Consider the following 22,191-nt stretch of genomic DNA (forward strand, 5'->3'; position numbering starts at 1 on the left):
TAATCGGCCATTGATAGAAACAGGCTAGAAAAAACAACGAACTTCCCATCATGCAGCTACATTATTTTTTCTAATAATCCAAAAGATGATTATTTGTTGTTTTTTTTTTTTAATGTGTTTTGTTCCTTGTTACTCCTTATCTAGTAGACATTACAACTTTAGAGTCAGTATTTCTTTTAAACATTGCAATTCATTCTTTAATTTCTGCACAGTACATTCGACTAGTGTCAATTAATCTTTGCAAGGTTCATGTCTGTCTTCTGTTATCTTTTCAGTTTAGTCAAAAGCACTTCATTCTTTCGACATTCCTGTAATAAAGAATTAAACCATGAGATACATGTTATTGGATACAAATGCTTTTCAATCCATTAAAATCAAGTATTCTGAGAATATTGCAAAACAATATATAGTCCCCTACTGGCTGTATATATAACTGACCCAAAGCCTACCTTGGATCATCAAGTATAAATGACTAACTTAGGAAATGACCATGATTTTGAAGCTGTGGAAAAAATCAGCATTGTGGAACAAAATGTAAACTTGATCTGTAACACATCAAGGAAGTCTCACATACCAAAAACAGCTCATTATCTGCAAGTTTTTAGAAAAAAGTGCGCAAAACTTCAATTTTTTTTCCAGACTGACAGATGGACTAACGGACAGAGTGTAAATGTGAAGTCCCCTTTTTTGGGTGTTCAAAGTCCAATAACTCTAAATTCTACATAAACACCCCAAGAAAGAGAGTTTCCTTCTGCACTGTCAAACCATGTACTTCAAAAAAAAGATAAAACCAATCAAAGCCCTTTTTGAATTACCAGATCTTATGTGTGGAAAAGTAGATGGACGGACAGCTATTTCCCATAAAATGCCTGTCTAAGAAAATGCATGTAAAGAAAAATAATGTCCTTAGTCATATTAGCCACTGAACTTCTATATACTGTGGATTCATTTAATTTCTGGGTATCACTTTTCACAGGTAGATGAAAAAAGATTTTTTGTGGGTCAATAAAATAATAAAAATGGATACATGTGTATTTCTGTATTTCCAGTGAATTGATAACTGAAACAAATCTTTTTTGTAATAGTGTTAAAGACAAATATTTTGAAAATCTCTTTCTGCGGATACATTATTCTCTTATTTTTTATAAGCACCTACTGAACTGCATATGAAATGACAAGTTTGTGTTAGATAAAATTCTGTACGCAGGCACTAAATGGATGTGGCCACAGATGAACGGAATGTTGTCGACCATGTTTCACAACAACAGCCATTCCGAATGAAAAATCCAGGTGCAATTGCAGTGTGACAGAGATAGTAAAACAACAATGATATGACGTTTCATAATTCAGATTCAAATAAGTACATATATACACTGATTAGTCGTTAAATTAAGCAATAATAGGGTGACGGGATGTCCATTCTTGATATGGCACATGTATGATGCCAATATTTAAAACATTTCAAATCTTTCTATCTGTGTTGACTTCATCTACAGAGATAATTGTTGGTTTAATTCTTGATTTCTTGGTTCCACATTGCCAGAATAACAGAAATAAATACCCACAAAGAAAGACAAACCACAGTACACATGATACAGTAAAACCTATCTACCCACAAAGAATGATAAATCACAGTACACATGATACAGTAAAACTTATCAACCCACAAATAGAGAAAAACTACAGTACACATGATACAGTAAAACCTATCCCCACAAATAGAGATAAACCACAGTACACATGATCCAGTAAAACCTATCTACAAATAAAGATAAACCACAGTACACATGATACAGTAAAACCTATCCAAATAAAGATACAGTACGCATGATCCAGTAAAACCTATCTACCCACAAATAAAGATAAACCACAGTACACATGATACAGTAAAACCTATCCAAATAAAGATAAACCACAGTACACATGATACAGTAAAACCTATCTATCCACAAATAAAGATAAACCACAGTACACACGATACAGTAAAACCTATCCCTACAAATAAAGAAAAACCACAGTACACATGATCCAGTAAAACCTATCTACCCACAAATAAAGATAAACCACAGTACACATGATACAGTAAAACCTATCAACAAATAAAGATAAACCACAGTACACATGATCCAGTAAAACCTATCTACCCACAGATAAAGACAAACCACAGTACACATGATCCAGTAAAACCTATCTACAAATAAAGATAAACCACAGTACACATGATACAGTAAAACCTATCAACAAATAAAGATAAACCACAGTACATATGATACAGTAAAACCTATCTAGCCACAAATAAAGATAAACCACAGTACATATGATACAGTAAAACCTATCTAGCCACAAATAAAGATAAACCACAGTACACATGATACAGTAAAACTTATATACTGAGAAATAAAGACAAACCACAGTACACATGATACAGTAAAACCTATCTACAAAACCTTTCCTTGACTGTCAAGATGTTCACATTACCCAGGTTCAAAATACATTTACATCAGTATGAAGGAAACTCAAAAAGTGTTTAGTTCGGACAGGTTTTGGGTTTACATAGATTTCATTGTAGTAATACAAACCTCTTTAAATTCTTTGACAGTTTTGAAGTACAGTCTTTGTTTTTCTATCAGGTCTAGATGTTGGTCATTTAGTCTATCTCTCTTCATCTTTTCTTCTTGTTTTCTTTTCTCCAACTTAAATGTTAAGATGTGTATTAATTGGGTGTTTAAATGAAGCATAAATGACTCCTACTGAAAACATACTTATTTCAGCTTTTTTTACGGTGGACAGAAAAAAAAACCAAAAAATTATTTTTAACACTATATAATGCTAATCAAGTTTTTGTAACTGTGAAAAATTGATACCTGCAGAATGTATTCACTTGACAAAAACTGAAAATTAGCAAGTGCAAAAATTAATACATTAACAGTAATGTTTTTCAGAATTTTCTCAACCTCACAACAAAAAAACAGAATTAAAATGATCACCTATGCTAACAAGAGTTGGCAAAATTTTAAATAGTAAAATATAATTGCATTGTTCCAGATTTATGAAAATTATATACATGTAACGGCTGTAAAAATTACATTCAGCAAAAAAGAAATACACTATAGAGATATGTTTCGAAATTAAACCACGAAACATTCTGCAGAAGATATGTTAGTCTGCTTTATTTAGCAATTAAACTCATATTTTTTAAAACAAAATAATTCCATATAATGTACAAGTTGATAAACTGGATTTTCTTTAAGAATTCCTGCATTTCTTAAAATGGTGGAAAGTTTCTCTTTTCGACTTCAGTACTTGAGAAGTTACACTATCACAAGATACCTTGGCTTTGTTCTGCTTGATTCCCTCCACAATCTGCTCAAACTGTTTAAGGAACTGTTCTTTAGAAGACTGGGATGACATAGCTCTGCAATAAGATAATCACATGTCACTAAAGCAATTGTAAGTTACAGCGCATGCAATGATAATGTTCATGTGATAGATTTGTTCTTTTCTTCAAGTTAAACTAGAAGAATAGGACATGTGATGGAACATAAATTGATTGATTGATTGATTGTTGGGGTTTAACACCCAACAGCAATATTTCAGCAACACATAATTTGAATCCTTGCCATGATGGACAAAATTTTTTTTGGCAAAAAAAAACTTAAATGGTAATGATTTTTGTGTAAATAACTCAAACAAACTGAACTTGAAATTTGATCTGTATTTTAAAATACTCAATAACTATACAAAGTTTGAAAACAATCCTTCCTTAAATTTTAAAGTAATAATCTGGAAACTATTGGAAGATGGACATGAAGATTTTCAGAGGGTATCATTTAATACTTTGCCACTTTGTGTGGCAAGGTATAAAACTGAGCAATGCTCATATAATTGATACCCTCAGTTCCCCATTTGATAACATGCATCTTTTGACCAAAGAGCTGGAAAATCAGAAGTGTCTATATTTGTATACACCAAGTTAAATAAAAAACCATCGATTCTACAGAGATATAAGATACTGTCTAAAAATATCAATTTACGATTCCTCACTAAATCGATGGTCTTTACAATGCAGGTCCTACACTTATAAATGCTATAGGAAACCACAAAAACAGACAGATCAAAAATTAATATAGGATGTGCACATAATTAAAAAATTCATTAAATTTCGTTGATTAGTGTAGGTGGAGTAATGGATAACAGAAGAGTACCTGTCTACATAATGAAAGAACAGACAGAAAAACAGATAGTGAAAAAGTACTTTAATTCATGGATTAGGGAAGGAACACAAGTTGTGGATCCTTGAATTCATGGTTTGGAGGTTTTAAGTGTTCACATCAATAGAAATCTCCTTTTCGTTTGGAATCAAAATTTGTGGTTTGGTTTACACATGAAATCCACAAAAATTGGTACCCCTATTACTACATAGTCCCACCTTCCAATCAGGGATATCATAAAGGTAGATGCTTATTAAGGCATTAGCTCATGACAAATTTAAGTATACATACTTTCCAAAATTATCATGAATGGAGTTCAGCAAGTTCACCTGAAATATATTAAAATAAAAGTTTATTTTGTTCTGAAAAAACTTTTCAACTGAGCTGTTATTGTAACAGTTTATTATAGGTCAATATGAGTTTTCACCATAATATTCTTGTACATGTACATATATGTGGTCCATTATAGATGCATTGGCATTCACTGGTGCCATGGAGCTTAATACCTATTTAGATTACAGGATTGTCTCCCTTAGTCAGTCGGCCATTTAAGTATCCTATTTTTTAAAGGGGCTTTTGTTCTTAAAACAAACTGGAAACTTTGTATTTAGGAAAAAACCTCCATAATTTCAAATTTATAGCCATTAGGTGTAGGACAGTTATTAATCTAAAATAGCACTATGACAATCCAAGAAAAATTGTTTTCAATCCTCTTTACATGTCACATTTGCAGGGAGAATTGGTATACTTTTTGTCAATGAAAACCGAATTGTTTTCAATATACTGTAAACCACAAATTTTTTGGGGCTATCTCTTTTTCATGATTTCTGTAATCAATCTGCTTTTGTACAATTGTTCCTCAAATTGTTTTCAATCCTCTTTACATATCACATTTGCAGGGAGAATCGGTATACTTTTTATCAATGAAAACTGAATTGTTTTCAATATACTGTAAACCACAAATTTTTTGGGGCTATCTCTTTTTCATGATTTCTGTAATCAATCTGCTTTTGTACAATCGTTCCTCAAATTGTTTTCAATTCTCTTACATATCACATTTGCAGGGAGAATCGGTATACTTTTTGTCAATGAAAACCGAATTGTTTTCCATATACTGTAAACCGCAAATTTTTTGGGGCTATCTCTTTTTCATGATTTCTGTGATCAATCTGCTTTTGTACTATCATTTCTCAAATTGTATTACAATGTTATTTAAAAAAATATTCGCAACAGTTTAAATTTCAGGTGATAGGTCTTTCCACGAAAAGTAGCGAAAATAAAACTGCCACAAAAATTCATGGTTTAGGGTATGTTAAAGAGCATCTACATACCTCTTTATCAAGATAGAGCTTGGTATCATCTAGTGTATTATATAGGGTGTAGAACTGTTTGGTCTCTTTGTGGGTGGCTGATACTGAAAAGAGAGGAAAAATGCATAGAAATACATCTCTCATCCATCAAATATAAGGTCTACATATCCATATCAGACATGCAAGTTGTTAAAATACCCAGGCTGGAAAGTGAATGAAAAGTCAGTATTAGTTTACCCAGAGAACTAGAGTACTCAAGTGTAGAAAAATTTTTGATCTACAGTACATGTATTTTTAAAAATGATTTCTTTTTCATTTCATCATAATTAAAAATCACCCCAAGATATATCATGTCCATGAAACAACGGAAAAAAGTTTATTCACAAGCATTTACATGTACTGGTACATTAGTTTTATACTGATCATTGCATGCAAGGCTAAAGATGAAAGTTCACTCAAACAGGAATATGTATCAGACAGGCCTGAAAAAATGGGTCAGGGAAGTGAATTCAAAGTGAAAGCAGCCTTTAAATTTGTTTAAAATTAAAATAAGCAATTCAAAAACATAGAAAAAATAAAAAGGAATTATTTACAGTATGTAGATTTGATATGCTGAATTATTTTTTTTTACATGGACAAAAAAAAATTAGCTATCTTACCTTGTCCCTTTAAGCTATTTCCCTTTCTTCAATGATTTTACAAATGTAAGAATATTAGGATAATTAATTGGAAAGAGTGAATAACCAAAATATTATCATGTGTGCTGAAGAACCCCTAGATTTAACGAGTGTGCGGAACTAGGCACAAGTGATCATATTTTGGTTATTCATGATAACCAATTGATTATCCTATTTATTATATAGATTTTCTTCATAATTTATCGATATGTTCAACATGTATTTTGAATTCTGTGAATTGGCCGACTGATATCAAAGTTGTGATGTTTTGTGCGGGAGAAAGTGTGAGAGTGAAATTACTGAATTTATTTCACAATGTGAATTATGGAAATTTATTACACTGGGAACATTTGATAAAACACTGCAATCTATGTAATAAAAATGTTTAAGTGCAATGCTCGGTTGAAGGCTGTGCCTAAATTATATTATTTTTTACAATGCACTTGATACAAAACAGCATGATATAATTCTGACTTACTCTGGCTGTAAAGTTCTATAAATCTTCTCTGATATTGACTCAGCTCTGCCCTTGATGGTACCTCATCAATCTTCCTCTGCAGCACAGCAATCTCTCTAGTCTTCCTGGCCTAGAAAAAAAAAGAATTTGCTCATTACCACTTTGTGTAAGTCCATATAAGAATCAGGTAGGTAGTGATACATCCAAACTTTAAATTCACCAAGCTTTTTGCTGAAATTCCTTCCATTCACATTGAAAATACTCAAGAAACATTAATAACATAGAAGAGGTAGTATGACAATGTTCAATAGTTTTTTAACAATTATATAGAAATTAAAAATAATCTTCATCTTCTGCTTTAAGGTGTATGGTATCTTTACCAATGCATATAAAATACTTTGTGGTGTCAATGTCAATATAGAATCTGCCTGACCTTTACACGTATTTGAACTATGACATACTACAACCTCTTCAGGAATGTCAAAATATGAAAAAAAAAACACATAAATTATTTTGGCAACATTTTCAAAATGCAAATTATTGTTTCAAAACATTCACTTGCATTTTGAGAGAATTTCTTTATACTGTGAAAGTACTCTAATTCATGGACACCAATTTTCGTGGATGAGGGAAGATACACAAGTTTGTGGATTCTTGAATTTGAGGTTTTCAGTAAACAAATCAATGAGAATCTCCTTTTCGTTGGGAACCAAATTTCATGGTGTGGCCAAACCATGAAAACCACTAAAATTGGTATCCCATGAACAATAGTACTTTCACAGCACCTACCAACAACAGTCTAATCTTGTGTAGCTTCTCTCTATCTGCTTCATACTGTTTATCTATCAGAGATGCTCTCTCCTGAAAATAAAAATTATAGAATAAAGTTTTGAGAAGGTACTCTTTTTATGGATGTCAATGAAAACTTATATTACATACAGTTATTTTTACAGATTAAATAAGAATTATCTCAGAATTTTGGATTTCAGGATTGCTATACCACAATGAGAATTGGTAATTCAGATCAATAAGATGACACTTCTACCATAGTCCAGAAAAGTACTTTTTTGTCACAGATGTAGAATTTCACAATAACTTATTTACAATCATCCGTGTAAAGTATCATTCCTAACAATTAATTCTTAAGGTTAAGAAAATTGCTATGATATAGAAATAAGTTTGATAACAGTTACCAGACATACTATCCTCTTAGTAAAAGCCCATTCTCCTCACACACAACAATTTCTTTACATTATGTTAATCCTCACACATTGCAATTTCTTCCCAATCACAGCCCTATCCCCTCACTTACAATTCTTTATTTTAAAACAAAGCCTACGACTTCATTTTTCATTTCAAAAGTATACTACCTTATCTCCTGAATCCTCTTCATCAGCTTGTGACTTGAGATCATCGATTTGAGCTTTCAGTCGAGTCATCTCTTCTTTACAATGGGCTTTGAATTCCTGTTCTTGCTTTTTCAAATTTTCATTCATGGCAACCAAAGATCTTAACGTCTGAAGAATGCTGAAATTTAACATTGAATGATATATATATTAAAAAAAAATGGTGCAGAAAAATTTCCAATTAACAAATTCAATAAAGCAATAATGTTGTTGGAAAATGTTTTTTTTTGGTTTGCCTTTAGGCCATCATAAAAAAATTACTAGATTCTCATCTAGCATTTTTCAAAATCAGGGGTGAGCCGGCAAATTTTACTTTTAATTTTTAATCAATTCAAGTGAAATACGCTGTCAATTTGAAAGAAATCGACTGAAATTGGGAAAAAAAAATAAAAATAAAATTTTTCCGGGAGCGTGAAAAAAGTGAGTCTCTAGAGGATGAGAATCTAGAATATTTGTTTATTTTGCCCTAAGAACTGTCACTTATTTTTCATTTATGATATTCTTTCATGTTCCTTTGATAAACAGCCAAATGATAGAAGCAAGTAAAAGCAAGGAAAACCTGATTAGAATGAGAAACAAGATATTCATGATCCCGGGACAAGGTCTAAAAAAGGACAGATAAACAAAACAAAAAAACAACACTAATTGCTTAGAAGAATACAGAGAGGAATAAATCAACAACCCAGACTCAACCTTAGTGGGAATATGATCCAGGAGCACTGGTAGAATAAGCATCCTGTTTTTCTTGAACCACCTGCCAAGTTTCACACTGAATGTCAAATCCAGATAAAAAGAAAGATGTATACTATGGTATTAAGAACAGATCTTTTCTCCTGTTAGGTAGAAATAGAAGTGCCATTGTTCTTAAATGAAACCTCTTCCAAAACATATTTAAAGTTTAAGCACGTACGTTCATACCAAGATTTTTAAAAGTGCTTTTTTTTAATTCATTAGTATTGTTTGTGACTTTTTCTTTGTCTGCTGTGTTCTTGATATTCACTGCATTGCTTTTCCAAGAATTTTTCTTCCTTTGACACTTCAATAGACACACATTTCTGTAGCTTTAACAATTCAATACCAGACACCATTGTTTAATATTAGGTGAAAATTCAACTTCTTAGAAGGATATTTTTTATACTGATTTCAAATTATCTTAACCCCATTTCATTAGTTATCATTTTCATCCATCCATTAATAATAGAAAAAAAAAGTACATGTAGTTCATATAAAGTGACACGAAGCTATGTGTAGTACGTATCGGATATGGTACATGATTAAAGCCTCTTTCTGATATTCATATTCTTACCTTTGGTTTTCCTCAGTTTCGATTTCGTTTAGTTTTTCCATCTCTTCATCAATTCTCCCACTTCTTGACTCAGCCTGTGATTGTTAACAACCAAAAAGTTATATCTTAAACCATAAATGTAAAATGGAATGAACTTGATTGATGTTTTCTATATTTTTAAGCTCTGACCAAATACATGTAGTCAAGCAAAGTAAAAAAAATCATACATAAAGATAGGACTTTGCTAAATCTCTGGGACATTAGAAAAAGACTAAGTTTTGTTTTGTAAAGGGACTGACTTGGCAAGTAAATGTTAACACAGTAATGTATTTCACATCTACATCTAACAAAATGTCTAACAAAAGAATAATATGATAATTGATTGGAAAGAGTGAATAACCAAAATATGATCACAAGTGCCGAAGAACGCCTAGATTTAACGAGCTTGGAGAACTTGTTCCGTGCACAAGTTAAATCTTTATGCATTTTTGGCATGAGTGATCGTATTTTGTTTATTTACGATTACCAACTGATTATCATATTTACTGTGAAAGTACTTTAATTCGTGAATACCAAATTTCGTGGATTACGAAAGAAACACAGGTTCGTGGATTCTTCAATTTGTGGTTTGAAGGTTTTCAATATACACATCAAAGGAAATCTTCTTTTCGTTAGGAACCAAAGTTCGTGGCTTGGCGTATCAATGAAATCCACGAAAATTGGTACCCTACGAACAATAGTACTTTCACCGTATTATATAGATTTCCTCTATTATTCTTTGCTATTTTCAAGATAAATTTTATATTTTGTGAACAGCAGATTAATATTTGTGTTTTGAAGTTTTGGTAGGAGAAAGTGTGAGAGTGAAATTACCAAATTCATTTCACAGTGCGAAACTATCGATTTTTTTTTTACACTGAGAACATTTGGTAAATCACTGCTATCCATTAATAATAACTTGTATTTTCTTCTTAGGGTGTCATTTCAATTTCAAAGCTAAATAGAAAAATACAAAGCATACTAATATAGCAAAATTTCAATAAGCTGTACATGTAAGTGTTTCAAGGAGTAACCTCTCATCTGCAGCATTTTGACGTTTGACATGTTTTCCATAATAAAGGGTATAGGGACTCCTTGGCAGAGGCATAGATGCCAACCCCTTCTTGATACAATTGGTAAAAAAGAATTGAAATGTCTATAATGTCAGTAATATTCATTAAAATTTATGCTGACATTCCAAATTTGTTTTGGATGCAACGTTAAGATATGTCTTAACTGAGATTAATAACATTTGTGAAACCCAAACCCACTGCATGATGAAAATCCCCAGTGCGTTTTTTTTTCAATGGTCTATGCAATGCCTTGAAAAAATAATCAGAATATGTTTTCTAAACCAAAAATGGCTCGAACTGTAAATGTTTAAAATCTGTTAGTAATAGACTGTTGACCCTAAAACCGTATATTCTACCAGAAATTCACGAAAAATTACAGACAAATCATAAAGGTTGGCATTTATGCAGAAGTCATGAAGTCATGATAAGATACATACCTCTTTGTATTTTGCTTGCGTTTCCAGATAGGTTTTGTGGAGCTCATCATGTTTGGTTTTAATCTGAAAAAAAATTTTTTAAGTACCAGTTGATATAAAAATCAAACACTGCCTATTGTAGAGGTGATTCTGTAGAAAAACCCACTGAGGTAACACTGCTTTTTTTCAGGCTACATATGCTATATTTTACATAATGATAGTCCTTTCTGTATTCAAATCTGCAATTTTCAATTTGCTTGAAACTTTCAAATTTTTTATATTCATTAAATTCTAATACAAACCTCATCCAGTTTAGTTTTTTGTTGTTCCATCTGTTTGTTCATGGCGGCCATGACGCGTTTGTGATGTTGTTCTCCACCAACCCTTTCTGTCTTCTCTATCTGCTCAATCTCAGATTGCTGAAAATATACAAAAAATTCTTACAAATAAATTATTTGATTCCATTGTATATAATCAAAGCCTATACAGAGGCTTAGCACATACCTCTTAGCCTCCCCACACACACACACAAAACACACAATTTGAGGAAGACTCCCACGATATGAGCCCTGTTTCCTTCAAAAAGTGGGTCTCCTGCATGAAAGGTAAAAAACTCCCCTTCCAAAGATTTCTAACACATTATATTTCCAGCATCCTTTCGTGAAAAGTCCTTTGAATAAAATTCTTGTTGCAGTTTCCACCTTTTCCATTATGCTTTTTTAAAAATATCTTATAGTTTTAACATAAATAACAACATCACAAAAAATCTCCCACATAAAATAGTGGAAGATCAACTGCATAACCACTCTCAGAGGTTCACAGGTGTGCTAACATCCACATATAATAAGATTTGACATATAGGATAATCCAAAAGTAACAATAAAACAATCTGTTTCTCTAGTCAACAATTTTGTAAATTTTGGATCAAAGTGATCTTTCAAAATATCTGGTAGGAAATCATATGAAGAAATAATTTTACAAAAAAGAAAGCAATTTTGTTCACTACTTGTAAAAAAAAAATGTGAAAAAAAATGAAGTAAAGAAATTGCATCACTATTCTTAATGAATTCAAATAATAAATTGTGGTTAGACTGAGACTTTACAAACTTACAAGATTCTTGAGGACAGGCAACATAAAAGTCAGGGCAACAATCACATACGGGCCATTTCAGTTCAAATTTTAGCTTCTTCCTGAGCTAATCGTCAACCCTGATCTTGTGCTTCTGGAAATTAATTTCTGATTGTACTAACCTTCTCAGCATATTCAGTATGGATTTGTTGAATCTGAGCGCTCTGCATGCCAACAATAGATCCTACAGCGCTAGCTGTAAGTTTTCCCTGCACATGCAAAAACAAAACCATGTCACTGAACATAAAACATGCAAATTTATGCAAAAAGAAATCCATTTTTTTCTGTTTTTTTTTTGTTTGTTTGTTTTTTTTTGCTTAGACAAAGCTGCATTGAAGATACTAGAAGTAAGAAGGGTGGTGCTTAAAGAGGGTATATTCATGTCAAGAAAACAGTTTACATCTGACCTTGACCTTTGACCTATAAACTTCTAGATTCTTTCAAGATATTCCAATAATGTATTATATGCAGGTATACCACTGTTGGACAATGGACAGTAAAACGTTTGTTGTTTTTTATCTCTGTTTCACTTGACATTTTTTATTCCGAGTTTAGCAAAATTTTAGGCTTGTTGTTTCATTAGAATAACCTTCAGGAATATATACTATTTTGTTTCAATACAATGCAAATAGCATAACATTGGAAATTACTTCATATACAAACTCAGAAAAATACATTCAGGATAAAAAACTCTAAATTCAACATGTACAAACACATATCAAAATTATCATCCACTAAATGCTAAAAAAGAATTTTTAACAAACCAATGCATAATGAAAAAATAAATTTATCACATTTGTAAATAATCAAACAAACAATTCTACAATGCTTAAGTAGCACTCCAGCTAAGGATCATGCAAAATGTGATTCATGGGTAAAAAGCCTACAAATTTTTATTTTTGATATTTTGTTTGAAATGCCATAGTAAACAGAAATTAACAGGTGGTTTTTCATATAACCCGTGCTCTTAGGAGATAAAAATTGTATAGAATGCACTGTAGATTTCAAAATTAAGGGAGATAACTCTGTAAATGACACTCAAATACAATAGAATCTACTGGATATTCAATGTTGATTATCTAAGAGCAGGCAGATTTGAATGAATAATTACACATTACATAGTATAGACCCATAAAACAACTTAATTACAAAAATAAAAATATGTAGCCTTTTTCAGGGTGTATCACATTTTTCAGATTTTGCATGATTCTTACAAAGACAGCTACTTAAGAATTAAAAGCATGATAGTTGGGACCAATAATTCTCATATGAGTCCCTTCTGAACAACCGAGATTTCTTACAAGAGTGTTGAGAAATTCTGTCCTTTGCATGACTATTAAAATGTGGGGAACTGAACTGTCAAAACAGTATTAGCACCAAAAATGATTGGAGGAACAATAATATGTTGACACCTATTGAAACGAACCTTTGAATAAATAGGAAACCTGCCTTAACAAGACATATTTTGAAGTTCCCTTCATGTCCATTCTTGTACATTCAGAACTTTATAATCCAAACACCTGTCTAAACAAGACATATTTTGAAGTTCCCTTTATATCAGTTCTTGTACATTCAGGACCTTATAATCCAAACATCTGTCTAAACAAGACATATTTTGAAGTTCCCTTTATGTCAATTCTTGTACATTCAGAACCTTATAATCCAAACATTTGTCTAAACAAGACATATTTTGAAGTTCCCTTTATGTCAGTTCTAGTACATTCAGAATCTTATAATCCAAACACCTGTCTAAACTGAACATATGCTTCATTCTGAAAGGGGTTCAGTTTAGTCAAGTTTCACTGTAATTATACAATATTGTTCTATATCGATCTTACCTCTTGAACTCCCATGGCTGACATTCCTGACATCAACATGGCTATTCTTTTCTGTAAATAAACAAACAAAATATATCAAAATAATTTTGATCTGGTGATACAATCACATTCCAAACTTCTACAATTCTAATGTGAACCCAACATACCAAAGTTCAATATGCAGAGTCTTAAATACCATACAGCGGGTAATATTTGTGAGGTGCTTATTTTAGTGTATTTTAGCTGTCCTTCTAAAAAGCGAAAATAGATTCCGTGAAAAAATTTACTCTGGACTCACATACTTTGTGTCCCACTAACGGTACCACCAAAATTGTTTGAATTAATGGCAAAATTTACACCTGCCATACCATAGTGCATATGAAATTCTAATGAATTTGGCTTATACTGAAACTCTCACATAAATTTAACATGCTATTTCTGTGATTTTCACAAGAAACTCACTTCACACACCATGGTTTCCATGTGAAAATTCCATTTACATGAATTTCATATGAACTGTGTAAAAAAAATATTCTTAATTCAAGTGAAAATCATGTGATATTCATGTTTTATACCTCTTCCTGAGCCTGTAGATCTTCTTCAGTTGTCTCCCCTCCCAGACCTGCTGCAACAGCTTTCTTCTTGGCACTTTTCTCATTATCCTTGAAAAAAGACAAATTAAAAACATATATAGTACATCAATACAGTTCTATGAAACAATTCTTAAAATCCTCAAAAAAAGACGTATACCAAATATGAGTTAATGAAATAGTATTTTGAAACAGGTTGGATGACAATAATTTAACAAATCTTGAACAGATGTAAGGTCAGACTGGTTTTAAAGTGAGCACAATGCAATTGCTGAAATAATACAAATTTCTCAAAGTTTCACCTGCTTGTTGGGGTGAAGATTCAACAGCCAAAGAATAATATAGCAATGTTTCCTACCTTTTCTTCTTGGTCTGATTTACTGACTCCATATCTCCTACAATAATAGACTCTTCATCAGATCATAGTGGTAAAATTTTAATTCACTTGAAAGTGAGAGCATGATTGGAACTTTTAACATAATAAAGTTGGGTCAAACCTGGTAAAAGTACTAAAAGAATTGTTGAAGTATGGTTATTAAATAGGGGTTATCTTCCTAGAAATCAACAAAATTTTGTACTTAAAAAAAAGTCTTAAAAATCAAGTTTCCATATATGTATTTCATTTAAAAATCATGCAGAGGTTGATTCACCACTAATTTGACATTTTACCCCAAGTAGTCTAAATATATTTAATAAATCAAAATGGTATTATTTATCTGAAACTTATGTGGATTCAGAACATATCAATATTTCAAATAGCTAAAATAAGGCTGGCAAATATCTGTTAAGAAATAATAAAATAAAATCCTCAAACCCGCCAAATATTTTTTGTGAAGGTTGGATGAGAATCCACCATTTACTTGGCCTAATCAATGCAATATTTGTTTCATCAGAAATGCTGTATATTACATGTATGTAACAAATGAAAAATGTTAAGATTCTGGTCAGAAGTTTTTTCTGTATTGTTTTGTAGTGGATTCTGACTAAATTGAAAAAAAAATATCTTTTAAACCTGACTTTCACAGGTATTTTTAACACTGAAAATGCAAATGCTTTCTTTTCTGCTTTATTCACTCAAAATATTTTGTGAAAAAGATATGCATGAATCACTTTTTATCTGCTTATGCATTATTTTTAAGTGGAGCTTAAGTTACAACTTCACCATCTTTCATTGTTGTATTTTTTACAGAGAAAACCATTAGTGATGGTGTTATATCATACCTGCCATACTCCAATAGTGTAGAATGGACTCTTGTTTCTTCATCTCTAAGATTCTCCGCATCTGGTCTACGGTATCTTCTCTGAGGTTTGTAGCTCTCCTATCAAGAAATATGTAAAGTGCAAAAACATAGGCATGTGAAAGATTTTTATAATTTACAATTGAGGGAAAATGGTTGAGTTATTGAGATTCTCAGGCACAAATTGTGTGAATTACAGGTCACACCTTTGCACCTTGAATACAGGTACATAGTATTGCACTATAACACATAATTTTCTTACTCCCAGCAACTAATCATCACTTTAACATCTGTGGACATGGCTGATTGGTGCAGAAGCAGTGACAAAAAATTCTTAGTCCTTCCATATTTTGCAACCTTGACAGGTGTAGAAGCAGTGACAACCAATTTTAAATCCTACTATATTTTGCAACCGTGTTTGGTATTTATCTACAAGCACCAGGAGGTGACAACCAATTTTAATTCCTTTGTATAACATTACCAGGTATCAACCAACAGGCTCTGTTAGCTTAGCATCACTTCACCAGGTATCAACCAACAGGCTTTTTTATCTTAGCATCACTTTACAAGATATCAACCAACAAGCACTGTTATCTTAGCATCACGCCACAACACCAAACCACAGAGTTTGTTTATTTACAGAAGGATATTAGTTTTGTAATTCCTTACCTTGACATTTGCAACTGAAGTGACTGACTTTTCCTTCATGTTATCAAACAAAACATCCTGCAATACAACATAGACAACTTCATAAGGGACAAAAGTCTTACAAATCATTTGAACGTTTGTATTCATCATTTTACATTAATCTCATGTAAGCATCAAAGTGACTTGGAGTGATTTCATTCTGTTTCAGAGAAAAGGTTGAAAGGCTTTGGTGAAATTGAATATGATACAAACATATCACTGATTTCATGAGTTATGTCCCTTACCCTAGGTCTACCTCCTTAAGAGGCTGTCCATGCAAAAATCAGGCAAATCCTATGAAATGAGTGGCACATCATTAACTTTTCCCACCAAATTTTTTTGTTCCAGTGTAATGTTTATATAAATATGTATACCAAATAGAATAATATTTTGTTTTGATCAACAATGGAGGGCACAAAAAAAATGATATTAATTCTTTAGCAAAGCAACCCAATTTTGAACAAAATGAAATGCTATTTCCCTTAATCAATGAATTTTGGTGCTTTTTATCAAATTTATACCTCTTTAATCTTTGCAGTTAATAACAAAAGCCAACATTCAACTTTGAGAAAGGATGCATTTGTGATATAAAATGGATACATTATTTGTGATAACAGAATTTTTCATACGCCATACACTGCATGGTTTTAGTATGGACATCCTCTTCATTCAATTACTAGATTTTCCTCAAACACAAAACTAAGGAGGCACAGGTATCATAATTTAATTTTTTTATTCTATAATTTCATGTGCAAGGATAGTTTTCCCAGAGATGATTTTACGAGGTCTACAAACAAAGCGGAAATTGGCAAAATCAGAAGTAAAAGAGAAATGTAACAGTACAATCCAGATTTAAAATAGCAGAATTCTGCCTGGTTTTTCACTAGAACTAGTTATAACTGTGATCCTTCATGTTAAAAATTGCTAAGTAGTAGCTTTAATAAACCTTAAATTTTACCAAATTGTAAACATGTAAAATATATAATTATCTACAGATAAAACATTGTTAATTTGCAGCTGGATCAGATTTAATTTGCAACTGTATCAGATAAAAAAACAATCTCTTAGTTGTTAATAAGCTGCAGCACAAACAATTGTGAACACAATGTTTTCAGTATAAATTACCATACCAATCACACACAGGACACAGACATGAACATTACAAAAACAAGAAATTGCAATTTTTGACTAATGCAGAACTTTGTAATAAATGTATTTTCAAAAAAAAGTATAGAACAAAAACCTCTGAGCAAAAATATAAAATCAAGAAAATAAAACCTCTGGAGTTTTGTGGTTCTTGTTGAACTGTGACTCTGCAAATGATCTGATATAGTCTCCCATTTCCTCTTTAGTTTCCACAGCTTTCTTCACCAACCACTGCATAACTGGGTAAATATGGATAAAATCTAAACCTTGGATCTGATGAGGCTCTATTCTGTGCGGGCATTTCATTTTTGGAAGTACTGCTACAATCTTTTCAGTTAGGGCACTGAAGATGTAATGTGGGTAAGAATTACTCTAGTCAATCAATGCAATAATGTAAATATGCTGAAAAATCTACACCACATCAATCCACAGTGCCATACAACTTTTATTTAAGGTAGTAACCTCATTTAAACCCTCTCAAGTATTAATAGAGGAAGAAGTCCTCATATAAGTAAACTATACGAATTTAACCTTTGACCTAAGAAGCACTGAGAACCTGATTTAAGTCTGACAGGAAGTTAACCTGAGGAAGGTATACTGGTAACCCAAATGTATAATATAAGTATGTGTACTAACATTCCAGTCAGCAACCAGTAGTGTGGAGTAAGGATCTTACTAGTTTCGTATCTTTAACCAGGAATTATATACATGTAAAGTCCCTGTTTTAACAAAGCAAAATGTTTTTACCTTAGAGCTTTAAGTTTTGTAAAGTTAAGAAGAAAAATAAATCCTATTTAACATAAAACTGTAAAAGGCATGATTATTCTTTAAAGAAAAGCCAATATTCAACTTTGACCTCTTACTGGTTACACCTGCATCATATTAAATACAAACTTACATTATTTTTTTACCTCTTTTCCTGACCTTTAAGTGAAAAGCAAAAGCTCTATGTAAGCCTTGTCATGAAGTTATCAAAAGTGAAAAATTATGATTGCTCCGTTTTTTTTCCTTTGCAAGGCATTAAAATTTGCATCTAAATTTGAATTTTTAATGCAATTTACATAGTGTACTTACATTTTTTGACCAATGGTGGAGTTCTCTTGAAATAACAGATCAACATCTACATCAAAATTACATGTGGTAATACACCATGTCATTCCACCTACAACCTGAAATACCAGTGTCATACAAAATAAAGTCACGTCATTCCACCTACAACCTGAAATACCAGTGTCATACAAAATGTAGTCACGTCATTCAACCTACAACCTGAAATACCAGTGTCATACAAAATGTAGTCATGTCATTCCACCTACAACCTGAAATACTAGTGTCATACAAAATGTAGTAACGTCATTCCACCTATGACCTGAAATACCAGTGTCATACAAAATGTAATCATGTCATTCCACCTACGACCTGAAATACCAGTGTCATACAAAGTGTATCCACGTCATTCCACCTACAACCAAAAATACCAGTGTCATACAAAATGTAGCCATTTCATTCCACCTACAATCTGAAATACCAGTGTCATGCAAAATGTAGTAACATCATTCCACATATGACCTGAAATACCAGTGTCATACAAAATGTAGTCACGTCATTCCAACTACGACCTGAAATACCAGTGTCATATAAAATGTAACCACGTCATTCCACCTACGACCAGAAATACCAGTGTCATACAAAATGTAGTCACTTCATTCCACCTACAACCTGAAATACCAGTGTCATACAAAATGTAGCCACGTCATTCCACCTACAACCTGAAATACCAGTGTCATATAAAATGTAGCCATGTCATTCCAATACGACCTGAAATACCAGTGTCATACAATATGTAGTCACGTTATTCCACCTACAACCTGAAATACCAGTGTCATACAAAATGTAGTCACGTCATTCCACCTACAACCTGAAATACCAGTGTCATACAAAATGTATCAATCATTAGCAAGAGTAATCGAGGGAAACATTCCAGTGGTAATCAAAAGTATATATTCCAAGGACAAAACTAGACAGGGACAACACACATACACAACAAAAAAATAAAATGAACAAAATAACAAAATTAAATAAGCAACCAAGACTCCATTAAAACCTGGAAGCATGGACCAAGTGCAAAAAGTTTTGTTTTTGAACTCTACTCTTTACCTTCAATGTACATTTAAAGAAGTAGAATGTTTAACGGCAACACGAACACTGATCATGTTAATAGGGAAAATTAGGGCTATTCCTCTGATGATAACTTAATACTTATTCATTCTATTGCATTTTTCTTGAAAATTAATAAAGAAACAACATTATTTTTTTCGAATATGTTTTTATATTACCATACATTTAAAAGCAGAAAGATATTTGATTTACAGTAATATGGATTTGATATTATTATTGATATAATAAATGTTTGAAACAGGAGAGCCCTATAGTAACAGCAATGTTTGAAACAGGAGAGCCCTATAGTAACAGCAATGTTTGAAACAGGAGAGCCCTATAGTAACAGCAATGTTTGAAACAGGAGAGCCCTATAGTAACAGCAATATTTGAAACAGGAGAGCCCTATAGTAACAGCAATATTTGGAACAGGAGAGCCCTCTAGTAACAGCAATGTATAAAAAAATATGGAAGAACTTTTTTTTTATATTGAACCAGTATACATTGTTCATTCAGATTTCTATGAACAGATTTTCATTTAATACAAAAATATTTACATCATGTAGAATATGTTTCAAAGCTACTAAAATCTACTGAATAATTTTACTTTGTCAAAAGGTGACAGTCCCTTGATTCTTGCTCTAAAGTAACCAGCAGCCAGTAGCAAGTCCAAAGTCTGTCCAAGCTTAACATCCTGTTCTTCATCCTCCCTAACATCAAACTGAAAAAGAAAAGTGTATTTTCCTATCACTTTCATACATGCATGTGTAAAGGCATCAAACTTTGCATAATGATTACGTAACTTAAAACTACATGTACTTAAGTTAAAAGTGTAACTTGAGTGACCAGGGCCTAATCTAGACATCAATGACTAGAAATTTTTGTAAATTTTGTTTGGAAAATAACAATATTGACATGTTTGTCTATGTTATCTATTACAAAAACTTCTCCCTGTCAAAAACAAATGGGAGAAGTGAGCACAAACAAGGAGAAGTTTTTGCTCATTTCTCCCTACATAGGCCCTGATGACTCTACTGAAATTAAAGACATCAATATTTCAAGCTCTGGAAATCAACTTGTCAACTATATTTAGTATACATGTGAGTATTTTTTTTCTAAACCCATAGGAATAAATCCAACAGATGATCTCTGTTCCTGTAGGCAGTTATAGTTTTAGGAGTTTAAGACCAAACAAATTCAATTTCCTGTGAACAGACCTCTCCCTTTTTCAACACCTCCAACCTTGAGGGCAACAAAGCCATACATGTTGCTCCATCATAACCCAGTATAAGGCTCATATTCAATAATTTTAGTAGCACTCCACATAAGAATCATGGAACATGTGATTCATGGTTGGAAAGCCTACATATTTTTATTTTTGATATTTTGTTTAAAATGTCATAATAAACAGAAAGTAACATGTGGCTTTTCATAAACATTTGTAAGTCTTGTTCATAGGATATAAAAATTATATAAAATGTACTGTACAATACAAAATTAAGGGAGATAACTCTGTAAATGACACTTAAATACAACAGAAACTATTGGATTTTCCATGTTGATTATCTCCTAACAGCAAACACATTGAAATGAATAACTATACATTTCATTATACAGACCTATAAAGCAACTTAATTACAAAAATAAAAATATGTAGCCTTTTTAGGTGTATCACATTTACAGAAGACTGCTACCTAAACTTCAAATGATCCTGTCATATGTTATATGTGTATACAATAAAAACTCCCTACAATGTACAATTTACCAGGTAACCTATCCTATTTATGTTCTTGATGGTGGCAGAAAATATTTGTTTTGGCCTAAGACATGTTAGACATCAAAAACAAAAGGTCATGCAACTACAAAAGTTCATGTGTATGACACTTGCACCCAACATTGTACTTTCAATGGATGTATCAAATAGGATAGGTAAACAAACAAAAGATGTGTCAGTGACTGATTCTAATAATAAAAAAACAGGTTCTCCAACTCACCATCACACCACTATGACCACAATATTTCTAATGTCAACAAAGTATGGTTTATGTTAGATGGTGATATATTAATATGAGATCTGTATCTGGTATAATGATTCCTGAATAAAACATTTTAGGTTGGGTTAACTGATTAAGCTTAAGGATTGATTTATGGCTAAGCTGGCATATTCGGACATTTTTAAGTGGTTGTATATTATAAGAGACATTTTGTATGCAATACAAAAATGTTAATTGAATTGTTGTGGTAAGCCTCAGGAATACGTATTTTGTTTTTGTATGCCTGTGCAGTAACCGGTCGAATCCAAAAGAAACAGGTTTTTCTTCAGTCCAGAATCAGTTCAACTGATAACATGCATTTTTCAGTATTTTTACACAACAAACACATTAAGCTAGACTCCAAAATTGGGCAATCAGATATATGTTCACTATATGATATAACCTCGGCCTCATTTCCATCAGCATCAAGTTGCTTCGGTAAATTTGAGCCCGTTCTTGGTCTTCCTGCAAAAATACTCCCACTAGCCGCCATTTTGACCAAGTCACATGACTTGATCAT

General features: G+C 32.1%; 1 protein-coding gene across 2 annotated transcripts; it reads right to left on the reverse strand.

Moving 5' to 3' along the window:
* Positions 1-51: 51 nt before the first annotated feature.
* On the reverse strand, positions 52-22,187 carry LOC148602965 (coiled-coil domain-containing protein 93-like). Of its 2 annotated transcripts, XM_088551342.1 has the most exons (21): positions 22,075-22,187; positions 20,246-20,359; positions 18,556-18,650; positions 17,614-17,824; positions 16,318-16,374; positions 15,632-15,729; positions 14,769-14,805; positions 14,396-14,482; positions 13,842-13,892; positions 12,126-12,212; positions 11,177-11,293; positions 10,896-10,958; positions 9,368-9,441; positions 8,026-8,182; positions 7,445-7,516; positions 6,677-6,785; positions 5,543-5,625; positions 4,503-4,540; positions 3,331-3,415; positions 2,580-2,693; positions 52-308 (listed from the first exon to the last, which is right to left on the reverse strand). In XM_088551342.1, exons 1-21 carry the CDS (start codon positions 22,162-22,164, stop codon positions 264-266), a joined length of 1,884 nt encoding a protein of 627 aa, XP_088407468.1. In that variant the 5' UTR covers positions 22,165-22,187; the 3' UTR covers positions 52-263. The 2 variants fall into 2 exon arrangements, with proteins under 2 accessions (XP_088407468.1, XP_088407469.1); XM_088551343.1 differs by lacking the exon at positions 12,126-12,212.
* Positions 22,188-22,191: the final 4 nt, after the last annotated feature.

This window comes from Perna viridis, chromosome 11 (genome assembly GCF_037379345.1).
Source record: "Perna viridis isolate PV_CMFRI_1.1 ecotype Kerala chromosome 11, ASM3737934v1, whole genome shotgun sequence".
Lineage (NCBI taxonomy): Eukaryota > Metazoa > Mollusca > Bivalvia > Mytilida > Mytilidae > Perna > Perna viridis.